Source organism: Panthera pardus, unplaced genomic scaffold (assembly GCF_024362965.1).
Source record: "Panthera pardus isolate Hobbes unplaced genomic scaffold, ASM2436296v1 HiC_scaffold_13, whole genome shotgun sequence".
NCBI classification, from domain to species: Eukaryota; Metazoa; Chordata; class Mammalia; order Carnivora; family Felidae; genus Panthera; species Panthera pardus.
The window spans coordinates 202,669,291-202,696,820 of NW_026526688.1; the positions used below are offsets into that span (position 1 = coordinate 202,669,291).

At 47.3% G+C, this 27,530-nt stretch overlaps 1 protein-coding gene across 1 annotated transcript in view; it reads right to left on the reverse strand.

Moving 5' to 3' along the window:
* Positions 1 to 26,840, reverse strand: part of HTT (huntingtin) — a 147,581-nt gene extending 120,741 nt beyond the window's left edge. The window contains exons 1-3 of the mRNA XM_019453826.2: positions 26,387 to 26,840; positions 12,549 to 12,632; positions 2,627 to 2,747 (exon numbers count right to left, since the gene is read on the reverse strand). Coding sequence (XP_019309371.2) covers positions 2,627 to 2,747; positions 12,549 to 12,632; positions 26,387 to 26,619 — 438 coding nt within the window. The 5' untranslated portion in view covers positions 26,620 to 26,840. The remainder of the gene's footprint in view (positions 1 to 2,626; positions 2,748 to 12,548; positions 12,633 to 26,386) is intronic.
* Between the last annotated feature and the right edge of the window lie 690 nt (positions 26,841 to 27,530).

The window sequence follows — 27,530 nt, forward strand, 5'->3', positions numbered from 1 at the left end:
TCTGTGTTCCTGCCCTCCTGACAGCGAGCCGAGGGGCCGTCCGCGGGCTCCCATGCCTGTCCTTCCTCTGCCGCAATGACAGCAAATCAAGCCAGACCTGGTCCCGTCCCAGCCTGCTGAACCTGCAGACCAGAGCATCTGGGGAGGCACGGATCTGAGTGCAGCCAAACCTCACCATGCCGACTGTAAGCAGAAAGAAGTTGAGAGAGGCTGACCTCGTCTTAACGTCCAGGGACATAACAGGAAATCTTTGAACCTCTGCCCTGGGAGGCCTGACACAGAGGAAATGGGACAAAAGTAGGGAGGTGGCCAGGCCTCAGGTCACGAGCCAGCGTCACGGCCGACAACCACCACACATTCACCAAGCTATTCTGTCCAGCGGCTCTCAGAAACAGGTCACTGAAGAGGACAGGCTTAAAAATGGAACAAAGCTTACGTGTCCAATGGTCAACTCAGAGCACTCTGGGGCCACACTGTCCCCTCTGCCCTCCTTAGTCTCCCTCTTGCCATGAACCAAGGCATGGTGCCCTCTTTAGGTGCTGTGATTCTAAGCATCAGATTTAAGAACTGAAATATCAGAAAAAGCCCAGCCTGGCCCTGCCTGCAGGAATAAAAAAAGCAAGCCAGGATATTTAGGCCTGGAGAGAAGTGAACACAACTGAAAAAGGCCATCTGCAGATACGCTGCGGGACCCCACGCACATGTGTCGCCGACGGGTCACGCGGCACAGGGAGCAAGGGTACCTGGCCACTGGGCGTATGTCGCGGTGGGAGGCGGGGTGCGAGCGAGAGCAGGGGGTGCGGGCGGAAGGAGAAGACCGGGTGGCTGCCCAGAGACGGGAGAGGGCCTCCCTAAGGCTGCTCCTGACAGAGTGAGCTGGGCGCCGTGGCTACCGAGCCCAGAGAGCATGCCAGCTAAGAAACAACACGCTCCCAGAAGAGAAGGATTCCTGAAGACCGCGGAGTCCGTGTGACGGCAGAGAGGGCAGCTGGTTTGCTCACATGCCCCTCAGACTCCTGGGGTAAGAATGTGAGAATCTCATCATCACAAGACTACACCTCTTGCCGCCTGGAGGACCAGTGAGGGGCCAGGACGGTGCTGAGCACATCGCCTACACCACCACCTTTGACCCTCACACACATACACACACACACACACACACACACACACACACACACACACGCGCACTCCTACACACCACCAAACCTTGTCTGATTCTCTTTGTAGGTGAGGAAACCGAGGCTCACAGATTTACATATGTTTCTCATAGCTGTTCAGTTGGTAGGGGACAGAGGAAAGACTTGAAAGCAGTTCTCCTTCACCCCAAAATCCACATATGCTTTATCAGCCCGGTAAAGTGCCTCCGTCTCCCTGAACGTTGCAGGAGGGGGGGTGATCCTCTCCCGGAGGAAGGCTGGATCCGTGAAGGAGGAAGGAAGGATAACTGCTCGGCCAACGTAAAATGCGACCACTCTGCAGAGAAAGCCCCGGGAAAGACTCCAAAGAACAGTTTGGTTTATCAAGACCCTAACGAGACGGGAAATACTCAACTAGCCTATGTTAGCTCGGGGTCCTTGGTTCATCTGGCCAGGTGAGCATCACTGGGAAAAGAGCCTCCACGGAAAACCAAGAGACGGAAGCTCTTCTCAAAGGCTTATCTAAGTGTCACGAGTGGAACTGAAGGCAGTAAGAAAAAAATAAGAAAACCAGAAAGGTCCCCAAAACAAGGACCCCTGCAGGGAAGGAAACAAGGTACGTTTTTTTCCTTAACCATTATCAAGAGCTAGGTTTTGGAGGAAGTGTCAAGAACTGTGCCCGAGACCCATCCTCGGTGCCCATGGCCTATGGTGGGAGCACTACGTATGGACACACGATCCAGAAGGCCCGTTCACAAACTCAAAGGTGGCCTAGAAGAAGTGACCGGGATGGGCTGGGGACACTAGAAGAAGGGCAGAATGAGAAAAACCAGGACAGTTTTCCATTGCATTAGGAATTGTGGAAGAAGGCCTTTATCTTCAAAGGCAGCAGAGAACAGAAAAAGAAGAAGCGTAGCTTGAAGCTCTGGTGATGCTGGGCACAAAGTCGGCCTCAGGAAGCAGTGACAGAAGAAGACAGGTGTCCCCTCCCTGCTCCTCAGCTTGCCTGTAGCCCAAATGCTTTGGCATTCCGGCTCTGCCGTCCCTCCTCGGGAGCTCCTTCCACCCGGTGCCACCACACCAGCCCCAGCCGGTCTGTGACAGAAGTCACGTCTTTATGGGCACACAGCACTGCCTGACCCAGGTCTCCGCAGGACAGGGAAAGCAGACAAAGGAAGGGAAGCTAGAGCACCACAGACAGACTGCGTTCACCTGTCCCTTGCCCTCCCAGGGCCTTGTGGCCGCTCGAGGTTCAGCCCACACAGAAGCTGCTGTCTGTAGTGACATTTTCCCCAAGAACACCGAGCGGCTGCCAGTAGAGCCCATCTGTGACTTAGGCACACACACGGCCTTCTGAGTCAGCAGGGGCGACAGGCAGGCTGGCAACCACACCGCGAATGAACGACATCCAGAGCGACTCCGCCCCTCCAAACACGGTCTGTTCTCTCGGCCACATTGCAGCTGGGACAGCACGGCTCACGGGGGCTTACTTTTATGACTCTGTTGAGGCACTCGTCAGCCACCATCCTGACATCCGACTCTGCATCATCACTGCACAGCAGGAAGAGTTCCATAGCGATGCCCAGAAGTTTCTGAAATTCTGGAGAATTTCTAAGTTAAAAAAAAAAGAGAGAGAGAGGCTGTCACGGCCAAGAGGAGCCTAGAAGACATGACAATGAAATGCAATGAGGTATCTGGTGTCCTCTACAGGACGCTGGAACAGTAAAATGACATTACATAAAAATGAAGGTTAATAAGTACATTAACACTGATTCATCAACTGTGAAAAACATACCACAGTAACGTAAGATGCTAAGAACTGAGGTAACCGGATGTGAGGTAGAGGGGAACTCTCTATGCATCTTTACAATTTTTTTTAAATCTAAAACTATTCTAAAATTTAAAAGCTTATTTTGAAAAAGACTGTAAGCCAAATTTCATTTTTTTAAAGTTTTAGTTAAATCAACCTCAAAAAGCCACTGCTTTGTATGTATTTTGAACTCCATAAAAAAGAGGAAAGAAAGATACTGCTTCGCTCCCAGACAGCCATCTGCCGCTCTCTGCCAACAGGTTACTTCTACTCTTGCTGACAGTATTCTTGGAACCCTGAAAATCAGTATACCAATATGACTCTTGTACTCCTTTTTATTCTTGCTTTCAATGTGTTCCAAAGTATAACCACATTCCACCCTAAGACTACACACGATCACGGGCAGGCTGTGCTTTCTGCTGCTCTGTCCCAGTCTCGCAAAGATGGGAGTCTATGTAACGCTCGCAGATGATTTTAAAATGCTTGACTGAGACCGTCTGTCTGGGTTGTCGTGATCCATGTGGCTAAGCACAGCCGCGGCAGAGATAAGCTGGTGGGCCGTGTACTGGACTTGATTTCCCGGCACCGTGAAGTACCACCAGCCCAAACACAGCCCCTGAATAATGCCGCTATCCTTGAAGACTCAAAATCTGACTCTGTTTCCCGGTCTCCCCCTAGAGTCCTCGGAGATGGAGGTCCTCTCCCCCTTCCTCACTTCATCGTGGTTCCTACCAACGGTCAGAAGGACCACGAGCCTAAGAGAAACCCGGGGACCATCTTAATAACGGCCGACAAATACAGGCAAGAAACAAAACATGCCACCCAGCGCGACTTCAGACCTCATCTGTGGGGAACACAGCTGTGAAAAAAGGGCTCAGCAGGAAAGGCCTCCGAACACGGACACGGCCGCTCCAAGCAGCGTTGGCTACAGAAACACAGCCTGAGCCATATGTGTGATTTTACAGTTTCTGGGGCACACGTCAAAAAGAAAAAGAAAAAACAAAATTAATTTTAATAACACGTCATTTAATCCCATATATCCAAAATATAACTATTTCAACATGGAATCAATATGGAAAAATTACTGTCTACTTAACAATCTTTTCTTTAGAGCACATCTCAATTCAGACACAAAACTTTCATCAGACATACTTTATCTGTGTTTAGACTTCATAAAACCCACAGATGAAAAAGTTTGCTTTCAAAGGTTTGCTTTCAAGTAACAAATAAGTTCTGAACATCTAATGCACAACACAGTGATTACAGTCGGTCCATAATACTATATTATAAACTTCAAAATTGCTATGAGACCAGATCTTAACTGTTCTCAACACAGAAAAGGAACAATAATTATGTGACTTGATAAAGGTATTAGCTGACACCAATCATATTGCAATATATAAACGTATCGAACCATCGTGCTATACTTCAAACTTACAGTGTCGTAGGTCAATTATGTCTCAATTAAAAGAAAAAAATGAGTTCATGTACCATTTCCAACCATGCTTAAAAGTTCTCCAATAACTAAATCGAATACTGATTTTTAATAATTTAATAAAATAGATACAGGGCTAATGAGGTTATAGGTTCCTTCTTGAGAGAGGTTTAGAAATGTCTTTTAAGAAACCTGTCCGTTTCACCTAAATTGTCCAGTTTACCGGCATAAAGTTGTTCCCAATCCTCCCGTCTAATCCTCTTAATATCTATAGAACCCACACGAAAATCATCTCCCTCACCCCAGGTACTGGTCATTTGTGACTGCACTCTTTCTTACCTGGCCAGTCAGTCTGATTAATCTCACCGACATTCTCAGAGAACTCACTTCAGGTTTGTCTGAGTTACTGCAGACTTCTCTGTTTACGATTTTACTAACTTCTGCTCTTATCTTTATATCCATTCTTCTGATAAATTTGGGTTTCACGTGCTCTTGCTTTTCAAGTTTCCTGACATGGGAGCTGAGGGCATTGATCTGAGACCTTTCTCTTTTTTCCAAAATCGGCATTGAGCTATAAATTTCCCTTGGATATGTCATAGCGGCATACCGCAACTTTTGAAATCTTTTGTTTTTATTTTCATCAATTCAAAATACTTTCAAATTTCCCCTTTGACGTTCTCTTTGACCCATGGGTGGAAATACGTTACCTGTTTTCCAGACTATCTTTCTGGAACAGATTCCAACTTAATCCTATTGAGGTCAAAGAGCATACTTGTATGAATCCTTTTAAAGACTTTTTTTTTAATATTTACTCGTTTTTGAGAGAGTGTGAGGAGGGAGGGACTGAGAGAGAGGGGCCAGAGGATCAGAAGCGGGTTCTGCACTGACAGCAGCAGTGAGCCCAATGTGAAACTCAAACTCGCGAACCACAAGATCATGACCTGAGCCCAAGTCGGACGCTCAAATAACTGAGTCCCTCAGGCTTATTTTATGGCCCAGCATGTGGCCTGTATGGGCAAACGTCCTGTGAGCACTAGAGAGGAATGTGTCTTCTGTTGTTCCAGGTGGGGTGTCTATAAATGCCAATCAGGCCCATAAGGGTGGATAGTATCGTTCAAGTCTTCTAGATCCAGATTTTATGTCTACGTGCTCAAAGAGTTTTTAAGAGAAGCTCCTGGAACCTGACTATAATTGTGGATTTGTCTATTTCCCCTTGCAGTTCGATCAGGTTTTGCTTCATGTATTCTGAACATAAATGGTTAGGACTGTTATGCTCCCTTGATGAACTGATGCCTTCATCATTATAAAATGACCACTCTATTTCTGGTAATAGCTTTTGCTGAGAAATCCACTGTCTGACATGAACATAAGCAAAAGCAACCCAGCTTTCATCTGATCGGAGTGTTAGTATGGTGAGTGAGCCCTTCCATGCTGTTACTTCTAAGCTATTTGCACCTCACGTTTAAAACGGTTTATCGTGTGCAGGTTACACAGGGTCTTGGTTTTTCATTGGATCTGAAAAGCCTGCCTCTTACGTTTAATGTCGTTACTGATGGAACTAGATTTAAATCTACCATCACACCAGTTCTTTCCTACTTACTCCAGATGCTCTTTATTTGCCTTTTTCTCTATTTCTGCTTTCTTCGGGGTCGAGTATTTTTAGGATGGCATTTTATCTTTTTTGGTTTATTAGCCGTAACTCTTTGTTGTGCTTTTAATTGTTACCTGGTTTATAGTATACATCTCTAATTGATCCCAGCCTGCCTTAGTGACATGACAGCACTTCACACACAGCACAGAAACTCACAACAGTACTCGATTTGTTCCCTGTGGCTGCTGTAACAAACTGCTAGACGCTGGGTGGCTTAACACCATAGACGTTTACCCTGTCAGAGTTAACGGAGGCCAGGAGTCCGGAATCAGTATCGCTGGGCCGAAATCAGGGTATTGGCAGTGCCTGTGTCCCCTCCAGAGGCTCCAAAGGACTCCTTGCCTCTTCCAGGTCTGGTGGCGCCAGTATCCCTCGGCCTGTGGCCACCTCCCTCTGATCTGCAAGCCCGTCCCTGTTCGAGCTTCACACCGCCTTGCGCGTATGTGTGTGTGCGTGCGTGTGATCTCCCTCTGCCTCCTTTTCACAAGGATACGTGTGGCTACATTTACGGTCCCCCTGGACAACCCAGGATAATCTCTCCATCTCACAATCCTTAACTTAACCAAATCTTTGAAGACTCTTTCCCTAGAGGTACACTCACACGGGATTCCAGGGAGTGAGACCTGTTAAATTTGGGGGGCAGAGGCATGACTCTGCCTACCACAAACTACTGCCAGCCTTTATTCTGGTGTTGCCCCACATTTTACTTCTACATGTCGTAAGGCCCAAAGTACACGGTTATCATTTTTGCTGTAAGCGATCAATTAACTTTTTTTTTTAATTTTTTTTTTTTTCAACGTTTTTTATTTATTTTTGGGACAGAGAGAGACAGAGCATGAACGGGGGAGGGGCAGAGAGAGAGGGAGACACAGAATCGGAAACAGGCTCCAGGCTCCGAGCCATCAGCCCAGAGCCTGACGCGGGGCTCGAACTCACGGACCACGAGATCGTGACCTGGCTGAAGTCGGACGCTTAACCGACTGCGCCACCCAGGTGCCCCACGATCAATTAACTTTTAAAGAGATGACAAACGAGGGCAGAAAGTCTTCTATCCAAGCACCATAGTTACCGTTTGCCTGCTCTTTAATTCTCTGTGTGGATCCAGATCTCTCTCTGATCTTATTTTCCTTTCCTCCTACCTGAAACACCGTCTTTAATATTTCTTAAAGTCCTGGCTGGACATAAATTATTTCAGCTTTTCTGTGTCTGAAAAAGTTTTTACTGCACCTTTGTTTTGAGACAGATTTATTTACTGGCCGTGCAGTTCCGGGGGTTTTCCTTCCTCTACAAATGATGTCCTGCTGACTTCTGACATGCATTTTCTAGCAACAAATCTGCTGTCACTCTTTGTGCAATTTAGCTCTTTTTAATGTCTTGTCTCTACTTAACACATTCCATCTTTTCTCTAGCTTCTTGAGTACATAAAATAGTTGAGTACCTGTTTTCATGATTTTGTACAATTTTATCATCTGTGCAATTTCTGAATCAGTTTCAAGGGACCACTACGAATTTTATTTTCCTGTTTCTTTGCACTCCTGAAATGTTTTAAGCTTTTCCAGGCAGGACCAGAATAACACGCCAGTCGAGGGCTAAGTTAACCCTGTCGCCAGAGCACGCCCTTCTGCACACTCCAGCCATGGCCCACGAAGGACACCTGTCTGCTCGGGCTGGAGTCAAAAGGAGCTCTTCCCGCATTAGGGGGGGTTTCGGCAAGCGTCCCTTCGGGTCCTTTCGGGAGGCCACATCCCAGCACGTCTCATGAGCACGTGCACATCAACAGGCAGCACGTTGAAGACTCAGGGACGTCTCCTCCCACAGGTTCCAGAGAACATTCTGGGGAGTTCTCTCTTCTCCACCATTCTCACTAACTGGCCTCAGCGAGCAGCTCCGTCTGCTCAACTCAGCAAACCACGGGCCCTGCCTGGGCCTCCCTCCCAGCGTTACTCCCTCCAGACAGGAAGCGGGAAGCCATACGGCTCCCACACTCCTTTCCCATTTGTCAAGGGCTGCTGTTGCTCTTTGCCTGATGTCCTGAAAACCACTGTCACACAGATTTTGTCCATTACCATTTGTCTGAGACAGGAAGTAAATCCTGCCTTTGGCATTAACCTTACTCAGCCAGAGCAAATATCTTCCTTGATATATTAAACTTAATTTGTTAATACAGTGTTAATAAATTTTCTGGTCACAATACACATATCTAACAATCACCTTTTACAAAGTTAACAAACATTCCCTTCTATAAACGTATCTTCGTTTTCGGGGTGCCTGGGTGGCTCAGTCGGTTGAGTGTCTGACTTCGGCTCAGGTCTCACGGTCTGTGGGTTCGAGCTCCACATCGGGCTCTGTGCTGACAGCTCAGAGCCTGGAGCCCGCTTCAGATTCTGTGTCTCCCTGTCTCTCTGCCCCTCCCCCACTCATGCTCTATCTCTCTCTCTGTCAAAAATAAACAAACATTAAAAAAAAAAATTTAAATGTATCTTCGTTTTTCAATTCCCCTACTAGTCATTAAGTCGTTCAGATGACCTTTAATGTTCTAATGCGATGAACAGCACTGCACCAATGTCGCCACACACTTTCCCGCGGATAAAGTCTCAGGTGAAACTGCCACACAGAGGAGTCTAAGGCTCGACATGCTGCCTTTTAGGAAGGTTGTATCACCTCTGACAAAAATCCTGAGTATTTCCTAATGTTTGTCAATTTGACAGATGGCAGCTGTTCTTATTTTTGTTTTTGTTTCCTTCTACTGATGACTGGTAAATAAATGTGAGTATCTTTCCACAGGAAACACAAAGAGTCAGCTCTCGGGTTCACTGGCCCAGTTGTATTTCTTATTTTCTGAACTACTCAGTCATGTTCTTTGCCTATTTTCCCATTAGGCTGATAGTCTGCTTCTTAATGATTTATAATTGCTCTTTAACAACTATTAAACCTTTGCTATATATGCTGTCAACATTTCCCCCAAGTTGAATTTACTTTCAAGCTTTTTTAAGGTGGATTCTGACACATCGAACTATATTCCAGTCAAAACAAGTTTTTCCCGGGGCGCCTGGGTGGCTCAGTCGGTTAAGCGGCCGACTTCGGCTCAGGTCATGATTTCACAGTCTGTGAGTTTGAGCCCCGTGTCGGGCTCTGTGCTGACAGCTCAGAGCCTGGAGCCTGTTTCAGATTCTGTGTCTCCCTCTCTCTGACCCTCCCCCGTTCATGCTCTGTCTCAAAAATAAATAAACGTTAAAAAAAAAAAAACAAGTTTTTCCCTTATATCGTTAGCTTTCTTCCACCTAAGATTAAATATTATTTTTGAAATAATAATTCCATTTTTTAAAACATGATTTTTTTTTATTTTAGATTTTAAAATTTTTAGATTTGGATTTTAAAATCTAAATTTTTTTCTTTTTATTTTTTGATGTTTATTTTTGAAAGAGACAGCACAAGCAAGGGAGGGGCAGAGACAGAGAGAGGGAAACACAGAATCTGAAACAGACTCTAGGCTCTGAACTGTCAGCACAGAGCCCAATGCAGGGTTCGAACCCATGAACTGTGAGATCATGACCTGAGCTGAAGCTGGATGCTTAACAGACTGAGCCACCCGGGCACCCCTAAAATTTTTTTTTTAATCTGCGCTGCCAGCACTGAGCCTGATGCGGGACTCGAACTCACGAAGCCATGAGACCACGACCTGAGCGAAAACCAACAGACGAACACTTAACCGACTGAGCCACCCAGGTATCCCAATAATTTCTTTTCTTTTACTTTTAAGTAATCTGACATTTATGTTTGTCTGCAATATGAGATACAGATATAATTTTTCTCTAGTCATTTGGTTCAATAATCCATCATTTCCCCGCTGATACAAAATGTTATCTTTATCATAAATTCACACACAGAGATGCATACATATACTCTCCTAACTTCCGATCCTATACCTTCTTTAATGTCTAACTATCTCAATATTGTGTACACCATCTCTCACCATACTGCCGATGTTTTCAGCTTTTCTTTACAACATTCGTGTATTTATTCTTACAGGTGAACAAGTTAAAAAAAATACCCTTACTAGAACTCTAGTCAAGACTATCGTAAATTTAGAGATTACCTTAGAGAAAATTCAGCTTTACGATAAAAAATCTTCCATTTAGGAAAAGAAGTAGTCACCTATACCTTTCAAGAATGTCAACAGCAGTCTTTACATATTTTCTGCACGTTTCTTCTCAATTCCTTGAAGTTTTATATGTTGGTGCTACTGTGAGTTGGATCTCGAACCGTGACATTTTCTGAGTTATGCTAAGACACGGGAAACCGATGGATTTCTGGATACGTATTTTTACCCAAACACTTTGTCAAAGTACACGTGCTTAGATAAGGGTTCCTAGGTATTTCCGAGAGGATACTTGTTAAAAACAAATCACTAGACCACATCCAAACAGAAAATATAAGTGTGTTTGGAAAAGAGGGCAGTGAAGGATCTTCACTACTGGATTTTTGACAAATTTCCTGGAAGACCTTGATGCTCACACGTATTTAGGAACCAGTAGGTTAGACCACCAAATTGAGAGCTGAAGTAGACTAACAGTTACATATCCATGAAGTTTTAGATGACTTCCCCCATTAAAAACTCCAGAAGCTACCACTAAAATAACCACACCGGAGACCAGTATATCACAGAAGCTCAGAAATATACCAAAATTTAGTTATACTCAAGGAGAGATCACAGGAAATACCAGCTATCAAGATTTCATTAAACATTCAGTATGCATTTTCTACACATAGGATACCTACTTAGGTTCTACACTCTCCACAAAGTATGGAAAGTATCTTAAAACAAATGTGTTCTTTGATCTGATGAAACCAAAGATGACCTCTCTGGATCCATAATTATCCTATCAACATGTTCTTCTGTAGAACAAGGAGTATTACTATCAGCATTACTCCATAAAAACAGAAGAAATGCACTAATGTGAAAACCATCAGCAGCTATTATTTTGATTTAAGATGGCAAATTGAACCACAAATCACTCCTAAGATATCCCAACGCGCTTTACTAACATGCAAATCTAAGCCAACATTCCATCAATTCCACCGAGAATGATCAAAAGAAACAATAAATATAAAAGAAGCTCTCACACTGGAGGAGAGCTTGTCTTCTGGATCCACGAGCTTCCACAGTGAAACGTTCCTTGAGGCCCGGACGCCGCAGGCCAGGTGAGCAAGACTGCGCTACAGCAGCAGGGCGCAAATGTCTGTCAAGGGTCTGAAGTCGTGTCACATGAAAGCACTGACACTTCACAGCTTTGGACAAAACCCATCACAACCGTACAGCACTCTCGTGCCCATGCAGCTAACGAACACACATACACAGTGTCACCCGATCCCACAAGAACCCTAAAACTCAGGACCTCCAGTTCACAAATGCAGCAACAGAGACTCAAAGAAGTAAAATTTATCCAAAATCACCTGGCTTATAAGGAGTATACATGGAATTCAAACGTTTATTTCCCTACGTGTATCATAGTGTTGTTTTCTACGATAGCATGCAAACTTAGAATTTTTATTTTCAGCACATACTCTCATTTGTTATTTCATCTGCTTCCCACATCGCTACAAATTAGAAAGAGAAATCATCCACATTTCCCAAACAATGGGATGAGTTCAGCTAAAATGAAATATTGTATGTGAAATCACTTTGAAAACATAGAACACAAATCCAAGTGCCGTTACAAATAAGTGAATCACTAAGCTTCTGTCAGTACTAAAATCAAGAGTATTTTTCTAACAGATTATAGACAGCTCTGCCCGGCTTCCAAGGAGGAGGATAACAACTATTTGCTCCACGGGAAAGAAAAGCTAGAAGTATTTCACACCCATCCAGTCAGGTAAGAGAATTCAGAAATCTCAGGTACCTCTGTCTCCTGCTCAGCCATTAGAAACGGGCCTGAAATATTTACTATCCACAGCCACTGGGAACAGCATTTAGAAAGACAGACAGCCAAAAGCAAAGAGAATGAGGAGACGTGGCACAGCCACAAAAGCAGATGCCACTGGTCCGCCCCAGAAGAAAGATGGAGCAAGGGAAATCGACTTATAGTCAACCGCCCGCATCCCCGCCGACCCCAAAGCACAGATGAGCGGGCAGCCACCACTGGGACCAGCAGCCACAGGGCGCCAGTGACAAGCAAACAGAAGACACGTAACTGGACAGCCTCCTGTTGTTCCGGTCGCTGCGATAATGTAAAAATACCAAACAAAAGATAATTTTTAAATGATTACAGTTACAAGAGTGCTAATTAAATATAAACGTGGTGCTCAATTATCATAATGGTTACAACTGTCGTACATAAGATTACAAACAGAAAACACTACTCATTATAGCATCCGGATAGCCTTGCTACATAGCCAGAAATGTGGGAAGAGAGGCCTTTAAATGTTTTAAGACAACTGAAGAGACAAGCATTCTAGCCCGTTAAGAATGAAAATCTACAGTTTTAATTTTTACTAGAAAGTTCAAAGTGCAATTACCTGAGTGACTGTGCCACTATGTTCTCACATATCGTCAGACAGTGATTCACACGGTCTTTCTTGGTGGCTGAGAGTTCTTTCTTTCTAAAAGAAAAAAAAAAGGAAAAGAAGTGAACATGTGTTAAAGTATCCATTCCATTTGTTTCTACACATCATTCTTTCAATCCATAAGCACTTCTGGACTACTAGGAATAAACCATATGCCCATGCCGGTGGGCAGGGTGGAGTCAGCACGGGGAGGCACGGACAAGTTCGACCAAAGGCTTCCTAAACTATGTGGCACAGAAAAGTCAGGAGCTGTTACTGGTGCACCTACTTTCCCCATGTGAGAGGAAGTGCAGTGCAGTGACTCCCCCAAGGTAATCACACCGATGGTGGGCCTGCGATTCAATGAAATGCAGTACCAAACCTACTCTTCAGACCAAGCTGCCTCCACTGCTCAAAATCACACTGTTCACTGCCTGCAGACCTCATGCTCTCTACTAGGTATGAAATAAGGTACAGGGGGGCGCCTGGGGGGCTCAGTCAGTTAAGCGTCCAACTTCAGCTCAGGTCACGATCTCACAGTCTGTGAGCTCAAGTCCCGCGTCAGGCTCTGTGCCAACGGCTCAGAGCCTGGAACCTGTTTCAGATTCTGTGTCTCCCTCTCTCTGCTCCCTCCCTGCCCGTGCTCTGTCTCTGTCTCTCAAAAATAAGTAAACATTAAAAAAAAAAAATTTAAGTAAGGTATAGACAGTGACTAACCGCTTCTACCTCCCCAAACAGCTAGAAATAAGCCTCTGGCCTCAAAGCCCTTCCTGAAGCTTCCCATGAAGACTTCTGGAGCCAACACAAGGAGACAAACAGCCTGGTCAAGACCAAAGTGAAGGCACTTGCTTCCACCCAAACCTACAGCTTCAGATGCCTTCAAGGTATGTACCTGCAACATAAGGTACAGACAGATGATCCGAAGAGGAAGACAAAAATTAAACCAGGCTTAAGAGCTACATTCAGAGAAGAATTTGAGTGTGGCTACCAGTACATGGCACTAACTAAAAATACACCTAAACCAGAAGACTACTAGTTTTTGAGGAAATTATATTACCAAGGTGGGGGGGGGGGGGCGAATCTAACCTATGAACACCTGTGACTATTTATGCAGCCCTCAGACTCCAAAAAGTGCACCTGAAGGGACAGGCTATTACAAATTGTACAAATCCAATGAAGGCAAAGCCTCCAAAAGGCACGTCAGGGCCAAGGAAGAGCCTCGGAAGCAGGAAGCCAGTAGCCAAAAGGAAGAAGAGAGAGGGGTTCCAAACAGGAAAAGAATCAGAGCCTGAGAGAGAAGCCTAGCTCAAGGCTAGCAAGGAGGGGGCTTCCCGATGACTGGCCAACCAGAGTCCATCGTTACAGGACTGGTGAACGTGTGTTTCCTACTGGTCTCTCTCCTAAATGAGTTGTTTACCGACGACTTAATATTGCAGACTGCTGGCTCGGCATCCACCCAAACACCATCCTTTCTCCTTGGACACACACCCCCAGTGAGAAGTTGCACTGCCTAGCCTCCCTGCAGCGAGGGACGGGCAGGCACACTTAGTTCTCACAGACAAAATGGGAATGGGAGTGATAACGTGTAGCATGTGCCTCGCTGGCTGACCCTGGGGTGTCCCCTTCTACTTCCCTCCAATTGGATTTAAATTTTTTTTTTTTTTAACGTTTATTTATTTTCGAGACAGAGAGAGACAGAGCATGAACGGGGGAGGGGCAGAGAGAGAGGGAGACACAGAATCGGAAGCAGGCTCCAGGCTCCGAGCCATCAGCCCAGAGCCCGACGCGGGGCTCGAACTCACGGACCGCGAGATCGTGACCTGAGCTGAAGTCGGCCGCTTAACCGACTGAGCCACCCAGGCGCCCCTACTTCCCTCCAATTGGAACAAACATGCCTAACACCCAGTTTTTGATTACACGGAGAAAGACAAGATGGCAGAAAAACAGCATGGAAGGAGCCTGGGTCCCTAAGTGGCCACGAGGAACAGAGGGTTCTCACCTCCCACCCTCAGGAGCCACCCACTTCAAAGCACTATGATGGAAACAACCCAAATATCCTTCACCTGGTGGACGAACAACCGCCACAGACACTGGACTACTGCTTGGCAGCAGAAAGGAGCAAACCACTAACATACACGAGAGTGAATCTCGACGCACCAGGTTCAAGACCACAAAGTGGGGAATTCCATATATAGGATGTTCGGGAAGAGACAAAACTACAGGAACAGAAAGTGACCAGTAATTTACAGGGGCTGGGAGAAGACTTGGCAGCAAAGGGCAAGAGGAAGCTTGAAGAGTGATGAAGCTGTTCTAAACCTCCAGCGTGGGAGCAGTTACGGGGCTTTATGCACAAAAGTCTACACTAAACAGGGCACGTTCGGCTATTTGTAAATCACACCTCGAGTTAAAGAAGAAAAGAGAGAGTGCATTGAGAATTAAGATGTTCTCTTCCTTAACCCCCAGGTTAAAGTCGCCATTACAACAGCTTAGAATTTACCCAGTTTAAGACCACCATCAAGAAAATTAAAGAATATTGACTATTTTAAGTGAGCATTTAGGAAGCAAACAAACTCACCTACCCATTACCTTTTGATTTCCAGAGTGAAAATCTGTCCAAGGCCTTAAATGAACTGAATTCACACACCAAGGTACCAAAAAAGAGTCAAAAAAAACAATAACAAAAAAAGTCAACAGCTTCCCAGTAATTAAACACATGCCTGATGGAGAACTGGCAAGGTCCACGCAACATTTATCTTTTCAGAAGTGACAGATACAAATATTAGTCTTAAAAAGAACTTTGTCTCCCTCCTCAAATATGGGATAAGCCAAAAGAATCCAGTGAGCAGTACACAACACAGTTGTCAAGGCCTGCACCTTATTTCATGGAGACCTACACGGCTGTCCCCCCCCTCCCACCTTGCCAGAACTTAAGCAAACGTCTATAAAATGAACAAAATGTCTAAGACAGAATATGGATCTCAGCCAGCAAAATAAAAATGCATTTTTCTGTGGTCTATTTCAGTCTAGCTGCTCTTGTGGAGCTCCTTGTGGGGCAAGCCTGTCTTATTCGCCCCGGGCTCCGTCCCCAGGCCCTGCCAGCCAGCACCTCCACCGCACTCCTTGATCACAACCCCTCCCGCAACTATCTCCCTGGGACGACAGACTAAGAGCAAGGACCATATTGTAAAAAAGCTGATAAAGGAATGGATGAACCAACATTTTCTGTGGAAGATTAAGTAAAATACACGTTAAAACAGACTCAAAAGTTCTGGAGTCAGTCTTAACAGATTCCGAAGACCGATAATTCCGAAGTTAGATTCAGAAGATAAATGATAATTACTTTAAACCCAAGTTTCTAGACCCAAAAGATGAAAAAGAAACAGAAACAGCAAAGCTTAAAAAAAAAAATTTAATAAATTAAAAAAAAAAAAAAAAAAAGCCACATCCTCAAACTCAAACCCTGTGTGGACCAGAAGCTGGAGCCGGTGGAGTCCCTCCGGCTAAAATCAAGATAATCAATCACAGGCCTTTTAACGAGATCTCCAATGATTCTCACTATGCAAAAGAGGACAGTATACTTTCTATCTTGGTCAGCTTAACGAGAAAGCACAATTTTAAGTTTCTCTTCTTACCTTATTCACAACCACTTCCTAGCAATGATAAAATTTTAAACTTTTCCACACTCAATAATCACAAAATTCTGCAGGTAGACAAAGTCTTCAATGGTTGCCAAACAATAATTAGGAAGTACTTATTTTGTGTGAGAAGCATAAAAAAACCATCTGATCGCTACCAAATATTTTAATTTTGCTCTATTTTTCTTAAATCCATTGTTATTGCTAACATGGCTAAACATGTGTGAAACTAACACATTATCATTAAAGAACCACACAATTTCACTACATCCGAGTCAAACCCTAAACACCTGCAAGTGTAACCAAAATCCTGTAAAAAGTACCTCCTCTTTCATCACACTGAAGAATACCCACATTTTAAAGCGTGAGGATCAGACTTTACCCTCAGACACCCCAGCAAAGAGACATTAACCAAAAATATGAGAAAACGAAGAAAACAATTCTTCCAATATGACCTACTGAAAGCTGTCAGGCCACCAATGCAATGAGGAAGCAGAACGAGCCACTAAGCACTTGGTGCTTAAAACTTCCAAACTGGGGTTCACCAGCCCGTTAGAGCGCGGCCTCAGGCTCCTTTCCAACCTTTCCTCAGCCAAGCTCCTCAACCTTCAGGGAACTCTGGCCACTCCAAATAACTCCGTTGTTTTGGGCATACATCTTCAAACTCAATTCTTGTATGGTCTGTGGCTCCTGCTTGAAACATCCACTTCCTACCTTATTTTGCCCAGTAAGCTAATTTGGAAATTGAAGAAAGTTACAGCTGCTTCATCCCCCCCACGGAATTTAACTCGCTTGATGAACTGGCACGTCAGACTGACTTGTTCTACAGGAAAAGTAAGGACGGAAATTAAGGTGGAAATGGAGCCGCCTTGCTCTGGGCAGGAACTGGGTGAACAGGGTAAGCAGTCCTGGCTCTTCCAACTTCGGTAAACGCAATCATCTTCACTTCACCTTCCATAATGCGAGCAAACTTCGGTCAGCCCTTCCTACCACTTACCCAAGCGTTCTGCACATAAACACATTTGCAAGGAGTCGCACGGAAAAGGCAAGGACACTACGGCACAGCACAACCATGTTAAAACAACTATCAAAGAATTCTAAAACTGGGAATCTGAGCCCTCATCTAAATTCTTATTTTTAGTATCATGTTATTCTAAGACTATGCTTGAAAAATACGATTCCATGGGGCGCCTGGGTGGCTCAGTCAGTTAAGCATCCGACTTCAGCTCAGGTCTTGATTTCGTGATCCGAGGGTTCAAATCCCATGTCAGGATCTGTGCTCACACTCAGAGCCTGGAACCTGCTTCGGATTCTGTGTCTCCCTTCCTCTCTGCCCCTCCCCTGCTCACGCTCTCTCTCTGTGTCTGTTAAAAATGAATAAACATTAAAAACATTAAAGAAAAAAGAAAAATGTGATTCCAGGTTGAGGGCTGGCGAGGGAAAGGCCCAGACTACACACAGAACTGAAAAACGTTGCTCATCTTGCCCTCATCCTGCCCTTCGTACTCACTTTCCGAGCAGTGCCCACACACCCCCGCCGGCAAGTGGGACTGAGGCCTCCCGACTCCCCAGCGGCTACCGCTTCACTCTAACATGAGTGCTCCTACAACATTAGAGCCCTTTCAGAGAGATTTTAAGAAGAAATGGGAGGGGCACCTGGGTGGCTCAGTCGGTTGAGCGTCCGACTTCGGCTCAGGTCATGATCTCGCAGTTCGTGGGTTCAAGCCCCACGTCGGGCTCTGTGCTGACGGCTCGGAGCCTGGAGCCTGCTTCGGATTCTGTGTCTCCCTCTCTCCCTGCCCCACTCATGCTCTGTCTCTCTCTGTCTCTCAAAGATGAATAAACGTTAAAAAAAAAATTTTTTTTTAAAAAAAGAAGGAATGGGACACCAGAAGTCATTTTAGAATTATGTGTCATACATAATTTAAAAATAAAAGCGCTATTTGATTAGGGGAACCAAGGACTACGATTTCCCCAATCGACAACAAAGTCTTTCTTACTGGTGATCTAACTGAATACAGCAACAATCACTAACTGAAAAAGGTGCGTTTCAAAAAACCAACCTGTTAAGCTAAATGACAAAAGCCTTTTATTCATTTGTGTGTGTGTGTGTTGTTCTCTACAATTTTATCAGAGGTGTTAAGTTTGTGGATCCACCACGGTCCAGACACAGAACACTTCCCTCACCACAACGGTCCCTCTTAGAGCCACACCCACCACACGCTCCCTAACCCTGGTGACCACTCATCTAGTCTCTACGCCTAAAACTGTGTCCTTTCAAAAATGTTATACAAAAAGCATTACAGAGTATGTGGCCTTTTAGGACTGGCTGTTCTCACGGGCATGATTTCCTTAGGAGTGACATAAGCTGTGACAGGTATCAGGGTTTATTCCGCTTTACGGCCGAGTAGTTTCACCACTCACCTGCTGAAAGGCACCCAAGCTGATTCCAGATTCTGCCATTACGAGTAAAGCTACTACAAACGCTGTGTACAAGTTCTTGTGGGAACACAATTTTTCACTTCTCTGGGATAAATGCCCAGGAAAACAACTGCCGGGTCAAACAGTAATTGTATGTTCGGTTTTACCAGAGACTGCCAAACCGTTTTCCAGAGTCGCCGTACCGTTTTCTACGCCCACGAGCAATGATTACGCGGCCGAGACCAGCACTGCGTGCTGTCGAAGTGACCTTTTAGAAACATGAATCAGATCACTTGTTTCACCACACAAGCGTGCATCTGGCCAGAGTGAGCTTCGAAGTCCTTACTCCGGTGCACAAGGCCCCATCTGGCTGCCCCTCACCACCTCTCTTCTCCCCCGCCCCCAACTTCCTCTCCTATTTCTGCCCTTCATTTTGCTTCAGCCACCAGCCTCCTTACTACTCCTCAAATACAGAACGCGCAGCTACTTTTCTGTTCCCTCCACCTGGATCTCTCTTCCAGATATCCAGATGCTTGCTCCCTCCATTGTGCCCCAGCATCGCCTTCTCAGCGCACTTTATACCCTAAATAAAACTGCACACCCCTGCTCCCCCTTATTCTTTGTATATTTGTTTCTCCCCATAGTATTCATCACCATTGGTCTTGCTCACTGCTATAACCCCAGGGCCCAGGACTGAGCCTGGCACAAAACTGGCCCTTGGTTGAAAGGGCTCCTTCCAGTCACCTAGTCCAAGCTCCACTTTAGTCCTCATTCCCAGTAACTGGGAGCTCTCCATGCCCCCTGAAGCTCACGTGTCAAGGTGGCAACCCACTCTGCAGCCACACAAATGCCCAATGGCCCTGGGGCAGAGAAGTGATACTCCTCAGCTACACCTGGACAAAGCAGCCCAAATCTTCCCTCCCAAATGCTGGCGGCATTGTTAGCAACAGAGCCTGACCATCTACGGTGGGGCTTTTTAAGATTTAACATGAACAGATTGCTCACAGAACTTGTCAAAATGCAGACTCTAGGGGCGCCTGGGTGGCTCAGTCGGTTAAGCATCCAATGAGCCCTGCGTGGGGCTGTGCTGACAAGCTCAGAGCCTAGAGCCTGCTTCGGATTCTGTGTCTCCCTCTCTCTCTGCCCCTCCCCTGCTGTGCTCTGTCTCTCTCTCTCAGAAATAAACATTAAAAAAAAAAAAAAAAAAAAAAAGGTTTTTTTAATAAACAATAAATAGGGGCACCTGGGTGGCTCAGTCGGTTGAGTGTCCGACTTCGGCTCAGATCATGATCTCACGGCTGGTGAGTTCAGGCCCCACGTCAGGCTCTGTGGTGAACAGCTCAGAGCCTGGAGTCTGCTTTGGATTCTGTGTCCCTCTCTCGCTCTGCCCCTCCCTCGCTCATGCTGTGACTGTCTCTCGAGAATAAATAAAACATTAAAATAAATAAGTAAAGAAGTAAAGAAAGAAAGGAAGAAAGAAAACATTTAAACAAATTTTTAATGCAGACTCTGATTCAGTAGACTTCAGGTGCAGAAAAGATTGCACACTCCTTATAAGCTCCAAGTGATGCAAACTGCTGGCCCTAAAGATACTGCACTTCAAGCAGCAAGGACCTATGGCAGACCACGTCTCTAACACATATTCCAGCACCCGAGCTGATTCAATTCAACACAACATTAAACAGGGTCTTATACTGTGTTTTATTTCTCCTTCTCGTCTGAGTAAGACTAAATGTCCTGACGGTGGGCCCATTCCAAGGTAGTTTACCAAGCGGCTGGCTCCCTTTCGGGAGCTACAGGTAACAGGGGTTGGGACTCTCTCAGGTGGACAGAATTCATCAGCGGGCCATTTGAAACCAGGACAATGTGAAACCTTTGCCTCGAAGTTCCAAAAGTCCTTTTTTAAAAAGAAATTCGTGTCAATGTACGAACTGTCACTGAATTATACACTTTAAAATGGTTAATTTTGGGGTGCCTGGGTGGTTCAGTCGGTTAAGTGTCCAACTCTTGGTTTCAGCTCTGGGAATGATCTCACGGTTTGTGAGTTCAAGCCCTGCATGGGGCTGTGCACAGACAGCACGGAGCCTGCTGGGGGTTTCTTTCTCCCTCTTTCTCTGCCCCTCCCTGACTTACACATTCGCACTGCCTCCCTTCCCCGTCCCCTCAAAAAAATAAACATTAAAAAATAAAATAAAATGGTTAATATTATGTTATGTGAATTTCACCTCCAAGTAAATAAACAAGAAATTCCACAATATTATACAGCAATCAGTAAGAATTTTATGCACTACTATGGAACAATGTCTATGAAAAATACAGGGTGATCTCAATCATGAGAACAAAAACAGGGACACATTTAAATGCTTGAATATGCATTAAAAAAATCAGAGAAAACGACAAAAGACATTTAATAATTGTTATTTTTAGGGAAGGAGACTAAGGACAGACTAGGAGGAGGGCTTTGTTTTTCATCTTCTGAGCCGTCTGAAGATGTTTTACGATGTGTATGTGTAACTTTTATAATTTTTTAAACTAGTTAATAGAAAGGAACCAGAAAAGAAATGGTTCACAAAAGTGGTCCCATCCTATTTAATCTAGGGGTAAGCAAACTACAGCCTGCATGTTTTGGGCCAGTCTCTGAGCTAAGAAATGTTTTCACATTTTTAAATGGTTGATTAAAAAAAAAAAAAAAAATCAAACAATAATATTTCATGACATGTGAAAATTATATGAAATTCAAATTTCAATGTCATCAATAAAATTTTATTGGGACACAGCCACACTCCTTCATCTACATGTTACCCCTGGCTGCTTTTATTTTACAAAGGCAGAGTTGAATAGTTGCAACAGAGACATGGTGCCCACAAAGCCTAAAAATGGCCGACTATCTGACCGTTTACAGAATAAGTTTGCCAACGGTCACAGATTGGAAGACTCAATATTGTTAAGGCGCCAATACTCCCCAAATTGATCTACAGATTCAATGCAATCCCCATCGGAATCCTAGCTGGTCTCTCTGTAGAAACTGACAATCTGATCTTACAATTCATACAGAAATGCATGGGGTCCAGAGTAGCCAAAACTATCTTAAAAAAGAACAAAGTTGGAGGACTCAAATTTCGTGGTTTGAAATTGCGATAAAAAATACAGTAATCAAGCCTGTATAGAATTGGAAGAGGATATAGACATTTGGACCAATGGAATAAAGCTGAAGGTCCAGAAAAAAATCCATACATTTATGGGCTATTAGTTTTTAACAAGAGTGCCAATACAACTCAATGGGGAAAGAAGAATCTTTTCAATAAACGGTGCTGGGAGCGCTGGAGATCCACATGCGAAAGAACGAAGGTGGACCCTCGCCTTACACCATATACACAAATTAACTCGAAATGGGTCGGACCTAAATGTAAGAGTAAAACTTACAATTCTTAGAAGAAAACATGGGAGTTCTACGTCTCTGTGACCCCGAATTAGGCAACAGTTTCAAAGATATGACACCTAAAGCACAGCGACTGAAGACAAAATAGAAAACTGGACTTCATGAAAATGAAAAACTTTTGTGCTTTCAGTTCAAAGGACACTACCAAGAAAATGAAGAGACGATCCACAGAAAGGAGGAATGTTTTTAAAAATCATATATCTGATAAGGGTCTAGTGTGCAGAACACACAAAGAACGGTTTCAATTCCACACTAAAAAAGACAAGTCAGCTTTGAAAAACTGGAAAGCACGAGGGCAAGGCCTTACAAACTAAGGACAAGAAAGCGGGGCGCCTGGCTGTCTCGGTCCGTAAGGCGGGCGCCTCTTGATCTTGCGGTCACGAGTTTGAGCCCCATGTTAGGTGCAGAGAGGAAAGAAAGGAAAGGAAAGGCAAGAGGCCAGGTCCCTCATCTTGGTGTTCGGCTCCTCACACAGACTTATTCCTGTCTTATAGTAAGGTCTCGCCTGCTTAGGCCACTGCAGCAGGAAGCGCCCTGGCTGAGAATGCCAACTACAGCTACGTCACCTCCCGCTTAGCAGAGAGGAACAAGTCCTGCTGGTCCCACCTTCAAACTTCAGTCGCTGACAACATCCTGACGGAGTCCACCACCCTCTGTCACCTGACCACTCTAACAGCTCCCTAACCGGTGTCCCGCCTCTGCCCGTGCTCCCCGTCACTGTCCTCAGCCAGTGTTCCCCGTAAAATGGAACCAGGATCCGGCCGCCCCTCTAACCAAACCCTGCGATGACTTCCCACCTCACGCAGAAGGAGCGCCAGGGCCCTGGATGCGCCCACCAGGAAGGGCCTAGCGACGCGGTGTGGCGCTCCCTCCACCTCTCCGACCTCGCCCGCTCAGAGTCTCCCTCTCACCAATTCAACCAACCAAACGAAGCCCTCGGTGCTCCTCACACAGGGGGGCCTTGGGACCTGTTCTCCCGCCCGGAATGCCGCTCCCCCACACACCCTCACGGCCAGACCTTCGACTCTTTCACGTGTTTGCTCAAGAGCCACCATCTCAAGGACCTTCCCTGGAAATCCTCGCTAGAATGTCAACACCTTATCGACCCTGACGTCTGCTAGTTCCTTTCCCTGCCTCGCCGTTCCTCCTTCGTTTCTCACTAACATACTTTCTACTTTGCTTATCTATCCCGTTTACTGTCTATGCCCCTCACTGAGATGAAAGCTTCAGAGGGCAGAGCTCTTTACCCGTTGACGGCTGTAGCCCTGCAACTGTTAAAGAGGCACCCATCAGTTGTTGAGTAAATACTTATTGACGAATGAATCATTAAAGCTAGGGGGAAACGACAGGAAATCCGAAGGAGAGTAAGAAAGAACCAAAGGCAACTGTCAACTGCCTCAAAATTACAGTTAGGACGGTCCCAACCTCTGGCGCCCCTGCACGCCAGCCTTGCTGAGACCGCAGCCAGTCCCACCCAGAGGCCCTGCATCCCACGTGCCGAGCACAGAGCAGGCACCCGGCTACTTCGGCTGCAGCCCACGCACGGCTATGACGCTACGGTTTCACACAACAGAGGAGGAGAACCAGAAAAATAGGACAGAGCCTTTCCAAATTGTTTCTGGACAATTCCGGGGAATGGGTTTTTCAGCTGAAGCACCTGAACAGAAATGCCAAGATGCAATTTTGAGTTGACTACTCAAAATTAATGAATACCTGCTTTCTCAACAGCAAATGTCTAAAAATATGATATTTGTGCATTTTATTTAAAATAACTACAATTAGGGGCGCCTGGGTGGCTCAGTCGGTTAAGCGTCTGACTTCGGCTCAGGTCATGATCTCATAGTCCGTGAGTTCAAGCCCCGCGTCGGGCTCTGTGCTGACAGCTCAGAGCCTGGAGCCTGCTTCGGATTCTGTGTCTCCCTCTCTCTCTGCCCCTCCCCTGCTCATGCTCTGTCTCTCTCTTTCTTAAAAAAGAAATTAAAAAAAACATTAAAATAAATAAATAAATAAAATAACTACAATTAGGCCAATGTAGCTGATTTCAGAGCATGCTAAGGACCTTTAAAAGTTACTGTTCTGAAATGCTTTTGCTTTAACTCATTTAAAACCTATCTTCATATATGCACGGATTGAATCTGTAAGGATACACAAGGAGGAAGTAGAACAGAGCTTGCCTCTGGGCACAGAGTTAGGTGCTCAGGAGAAAGAAAGGAGTGGGAGAGAGACATTTTAATCATTACCTTTTAGTAACTTCAGAATTTGCATCACATGAATGTACTACTTACGTGAAAATAATAGATTACGCTTTGAAAACAAATCAATCACACGTTACCTTAACATAAAGTAATGAGACACCATCTACTTTTGTCAAGCCAGCTCTACAAAGAAATCTCTTTATATCCGTATTTTGAAGTTAAGCAAATTCAGGTTCTGTCAGAGCAGCATACGAAACAGATGGCATATTTTTAGACAGACCAAGTGTTCGAACAAGCCTACAGACAGTGACAGCACTAAGGTCTCCCTTCCCACCCGAGCCCTGCTTTATGCTTCCTGTTAACAAGAGCCAGGCAGTGTGTGAACTTCCATGGCATCCACCTCCGGGATGAATTGTGATTCTGGAATGAATTACGATTATAAATTAGCTGCTGTAGAAATAAGTCAAATTGTTTTAATTTTTTTTCTCTAAATATCCAAACATAGAGAAACATCCAATATTTGTCTAAATATCCAATATTTCTTCACCTCTTAGAAGAAAAATTAACTTCTCAATTTTTCAAGTGTCTATTTATTTTTGAGAGAGAGAGAGAGAGAGAGAGAGAGAACGAACATGCACGGGAGGGGCAGAGAGAGAACCCCAAGCAGGCTCTGTGCTGTCGGTGCAGAGCCCGATGCAGGGCTCCATCCCGCAGGAGATCATGACCTGAGCCAAAATCAAGAGCCTAACAGGCGCCTCTATTTCTAAGTTGTATCCTGACGGATAAGCCAACGTTACTCCGCATCATCCTCACTTTCTAATTAAACGCTCAGGACACGGCAAGGATCACGTCAGCAGCCTCACAAATAAGAAAACCTTACTAAAAATGGATGGGTCGCAACAGAGTGAGTTTCTTAAAGACCGCCTCTCAAAAACTGTCCTCCTCAAATGCCACCTTGTACACATCCAGATGGAAAATAAAAAGCCCTGGAGGGGGAGAAAGGCCTGACCTGCAGCAGGGCGCTCCCAACCCCTGCTGAACTGAGCTCAGGAAGACTTCAAGGGAAAGCGCCCGGGGGCTGTCAGAAGGCACGGTCTCTCTCTGTTTCAAAAGTTGTCCCGGCACAAGCAACAGAGACCCCCAGCTTTCCGACACTACCAGGTGTCACCAGTGAAGGCGACAGGAGCCGCCCGCGGGGCCCGCAGGCAAGCTGGACCACGACCCCGGGGTAGCGCGCCTCATTCAACCCCCGCAATTAACCTCTCCCTCGGCAAGGGGCTGCTTTTAGTTCCAACTGAAAGCAGGCGATAAGCCTGTCAACTCTTCCTAATGCTTGGGCCAATTTTCTGATTTCTCACTTCTTCAGAATAACCTTCTGAGCAGCCCACCACCTACTTGGCAAACCCAACTCCAGCGTCTGCAGACGAACTTGGGCTTAGGCCAGCGGCTCTCCTGCCGCTGCTACCGATTCCCGAAGTAACGGAAGTGCCCTGGGAGTGACAGCCTCGGGTCACACAGGCTGTTTCAAGAGCCCCCTGGAAAAGAACCTCCCGCTGGGCCGGGCCCGCACGCCCGCGCCCTCCCGCGCCCTCCCGCGCCCTCCCGCGCCCTCCCGCGCCCTCCCGCGCCCTCCCGCGCCCTCCCGCGCCCCGCCACCCTAAAGGCATGACGTCATCGCTGTCCCCCCATCACCCCAGCTCCAATGCCTGGCCCGTCGCGAGGTGTCCTGCGCCCCAGCGCTCCTCGGTCTCAGAGAGGAGGAGAGGGAAGGCAAGGGAAGGGAAGTGGCGGCCTCGGCTCTCCCAAGTCCTGCTCACAGCACAGCCCGTCTCTTGCAAATAGAAAGCAGCAAGTTCCTTCCCTAACTTCGCACGCCGGGAAAGGCAGAGGGCCGGGGCCGGGCCCGCGTCGGTGCCTTCGGCGGAGGCCCGTGAGGCCGTGCCTGCCTGCGGAGCGGCGCAGACGCACGCGAGGGGCCCCGGGCAGGGCCCCGGGACGGGGTCTCGCAGCACGAAGGGCGACGATGCGCCCGGAGCTCGGGGGCCGCGGGGCCGGGGGTCTGCAGGGACGCCGCCGCTCCCGGCCGTCGCTGGGCCGGAGCGGCAGCGGGCCCATACTCACGGTCGGTGAAGCGGCTCCTCGGCCACGGCCGGGCCGGGGGGCGGCGGGGGCGGCGGCGGGGGCGGCGGCTGAGGCTGAGGCAGCGGCGGCTGCGCCTGCGGCAGCGGCTGAGGAGGCTGAGGCGGCGGCGGCGGCGGCGGCTGCGGCTGCGGCTGCTGCTGCTGTTGCTGCTGCTGCTGCTGGAAAGACTTGAGGGATTCGAAGGCCTTCATCAGCTTTTCCAGAGTCGCCATGGCGGCCTCCCGCACCGCGGGGACAGCCCCCGGAGCCCTGGAGCCGACTCGCGGCGCCGCTCAGCAGCGCGGCAATGAATGGGGCTCGAGGCCGCAGGCAGGAGCGGAACCGAGGCTCCCGGCCATCTTGGAGCCGTCCCGGCAGCCCCCGCGGCCGTACGTCCCGGGACGCCGCGCCGGCGGGGCGGGGCCAGGCCGGGCCAGCGGGATTGACAGCCAATGGCGGCGACCTCTGCCAATGGCCGGCCGAGGCGCCGGCCCGGCCCGGTCCCGCGGGGGTCACCTCTCTGGGCCGCGGCTGAGATCACGGCGCCGCTGAGATCACCGCACCGCTCTCCGGAGGGGGCGGGGCAGAAGGGGAGAGGCGGGGCAAGGGGCGGGAGCGGCGCCGTAGGGGGCGGGACAGAGGGCCGGCGGGGCGGGGCGGGGCGGATCGCGGTGGCGGGGGCGGTGGTGGAGAGAGGGGCGGGGAGCGGTGCGGCAGGGGGCGGGACAGAGGGCCGGCGGGGCGGGGCGGGGCGGGGCGGCGCCGGGGAGCGCGGCGGAGCGAGCCCGGCGGGCAGGGCAGGGCCGGGTGGGGCAGAGCGGGGCCGCGTCCCAGCCCCTGGGGGTCCGTCCGGGCGGTGGGGAGCACAGGTGCCTCGCCTCGCTGAGTCTGCAGCGCGAGGGGGAGCGGAGGGTAGGCACGGGGGTAAAAATCTGCCTGGTCGGTGCCTGCTACCCGCAGAGGCTGTGGCTGGTGCAGCAAGGAGCAGCTTTGACCCCAGAGATGGCACCCGCAGCAATAACTGCCCGATCCTAGCGGGTCCCCTTCGAGGAGACTACTGCTCCACAGAGGTCTGCAGGGCACCTCCTGCTTGGGGTGGGGCAGGCCGGGGAGAAGGGTCCTGGAGCGGAGGTCGGTGAGTCAG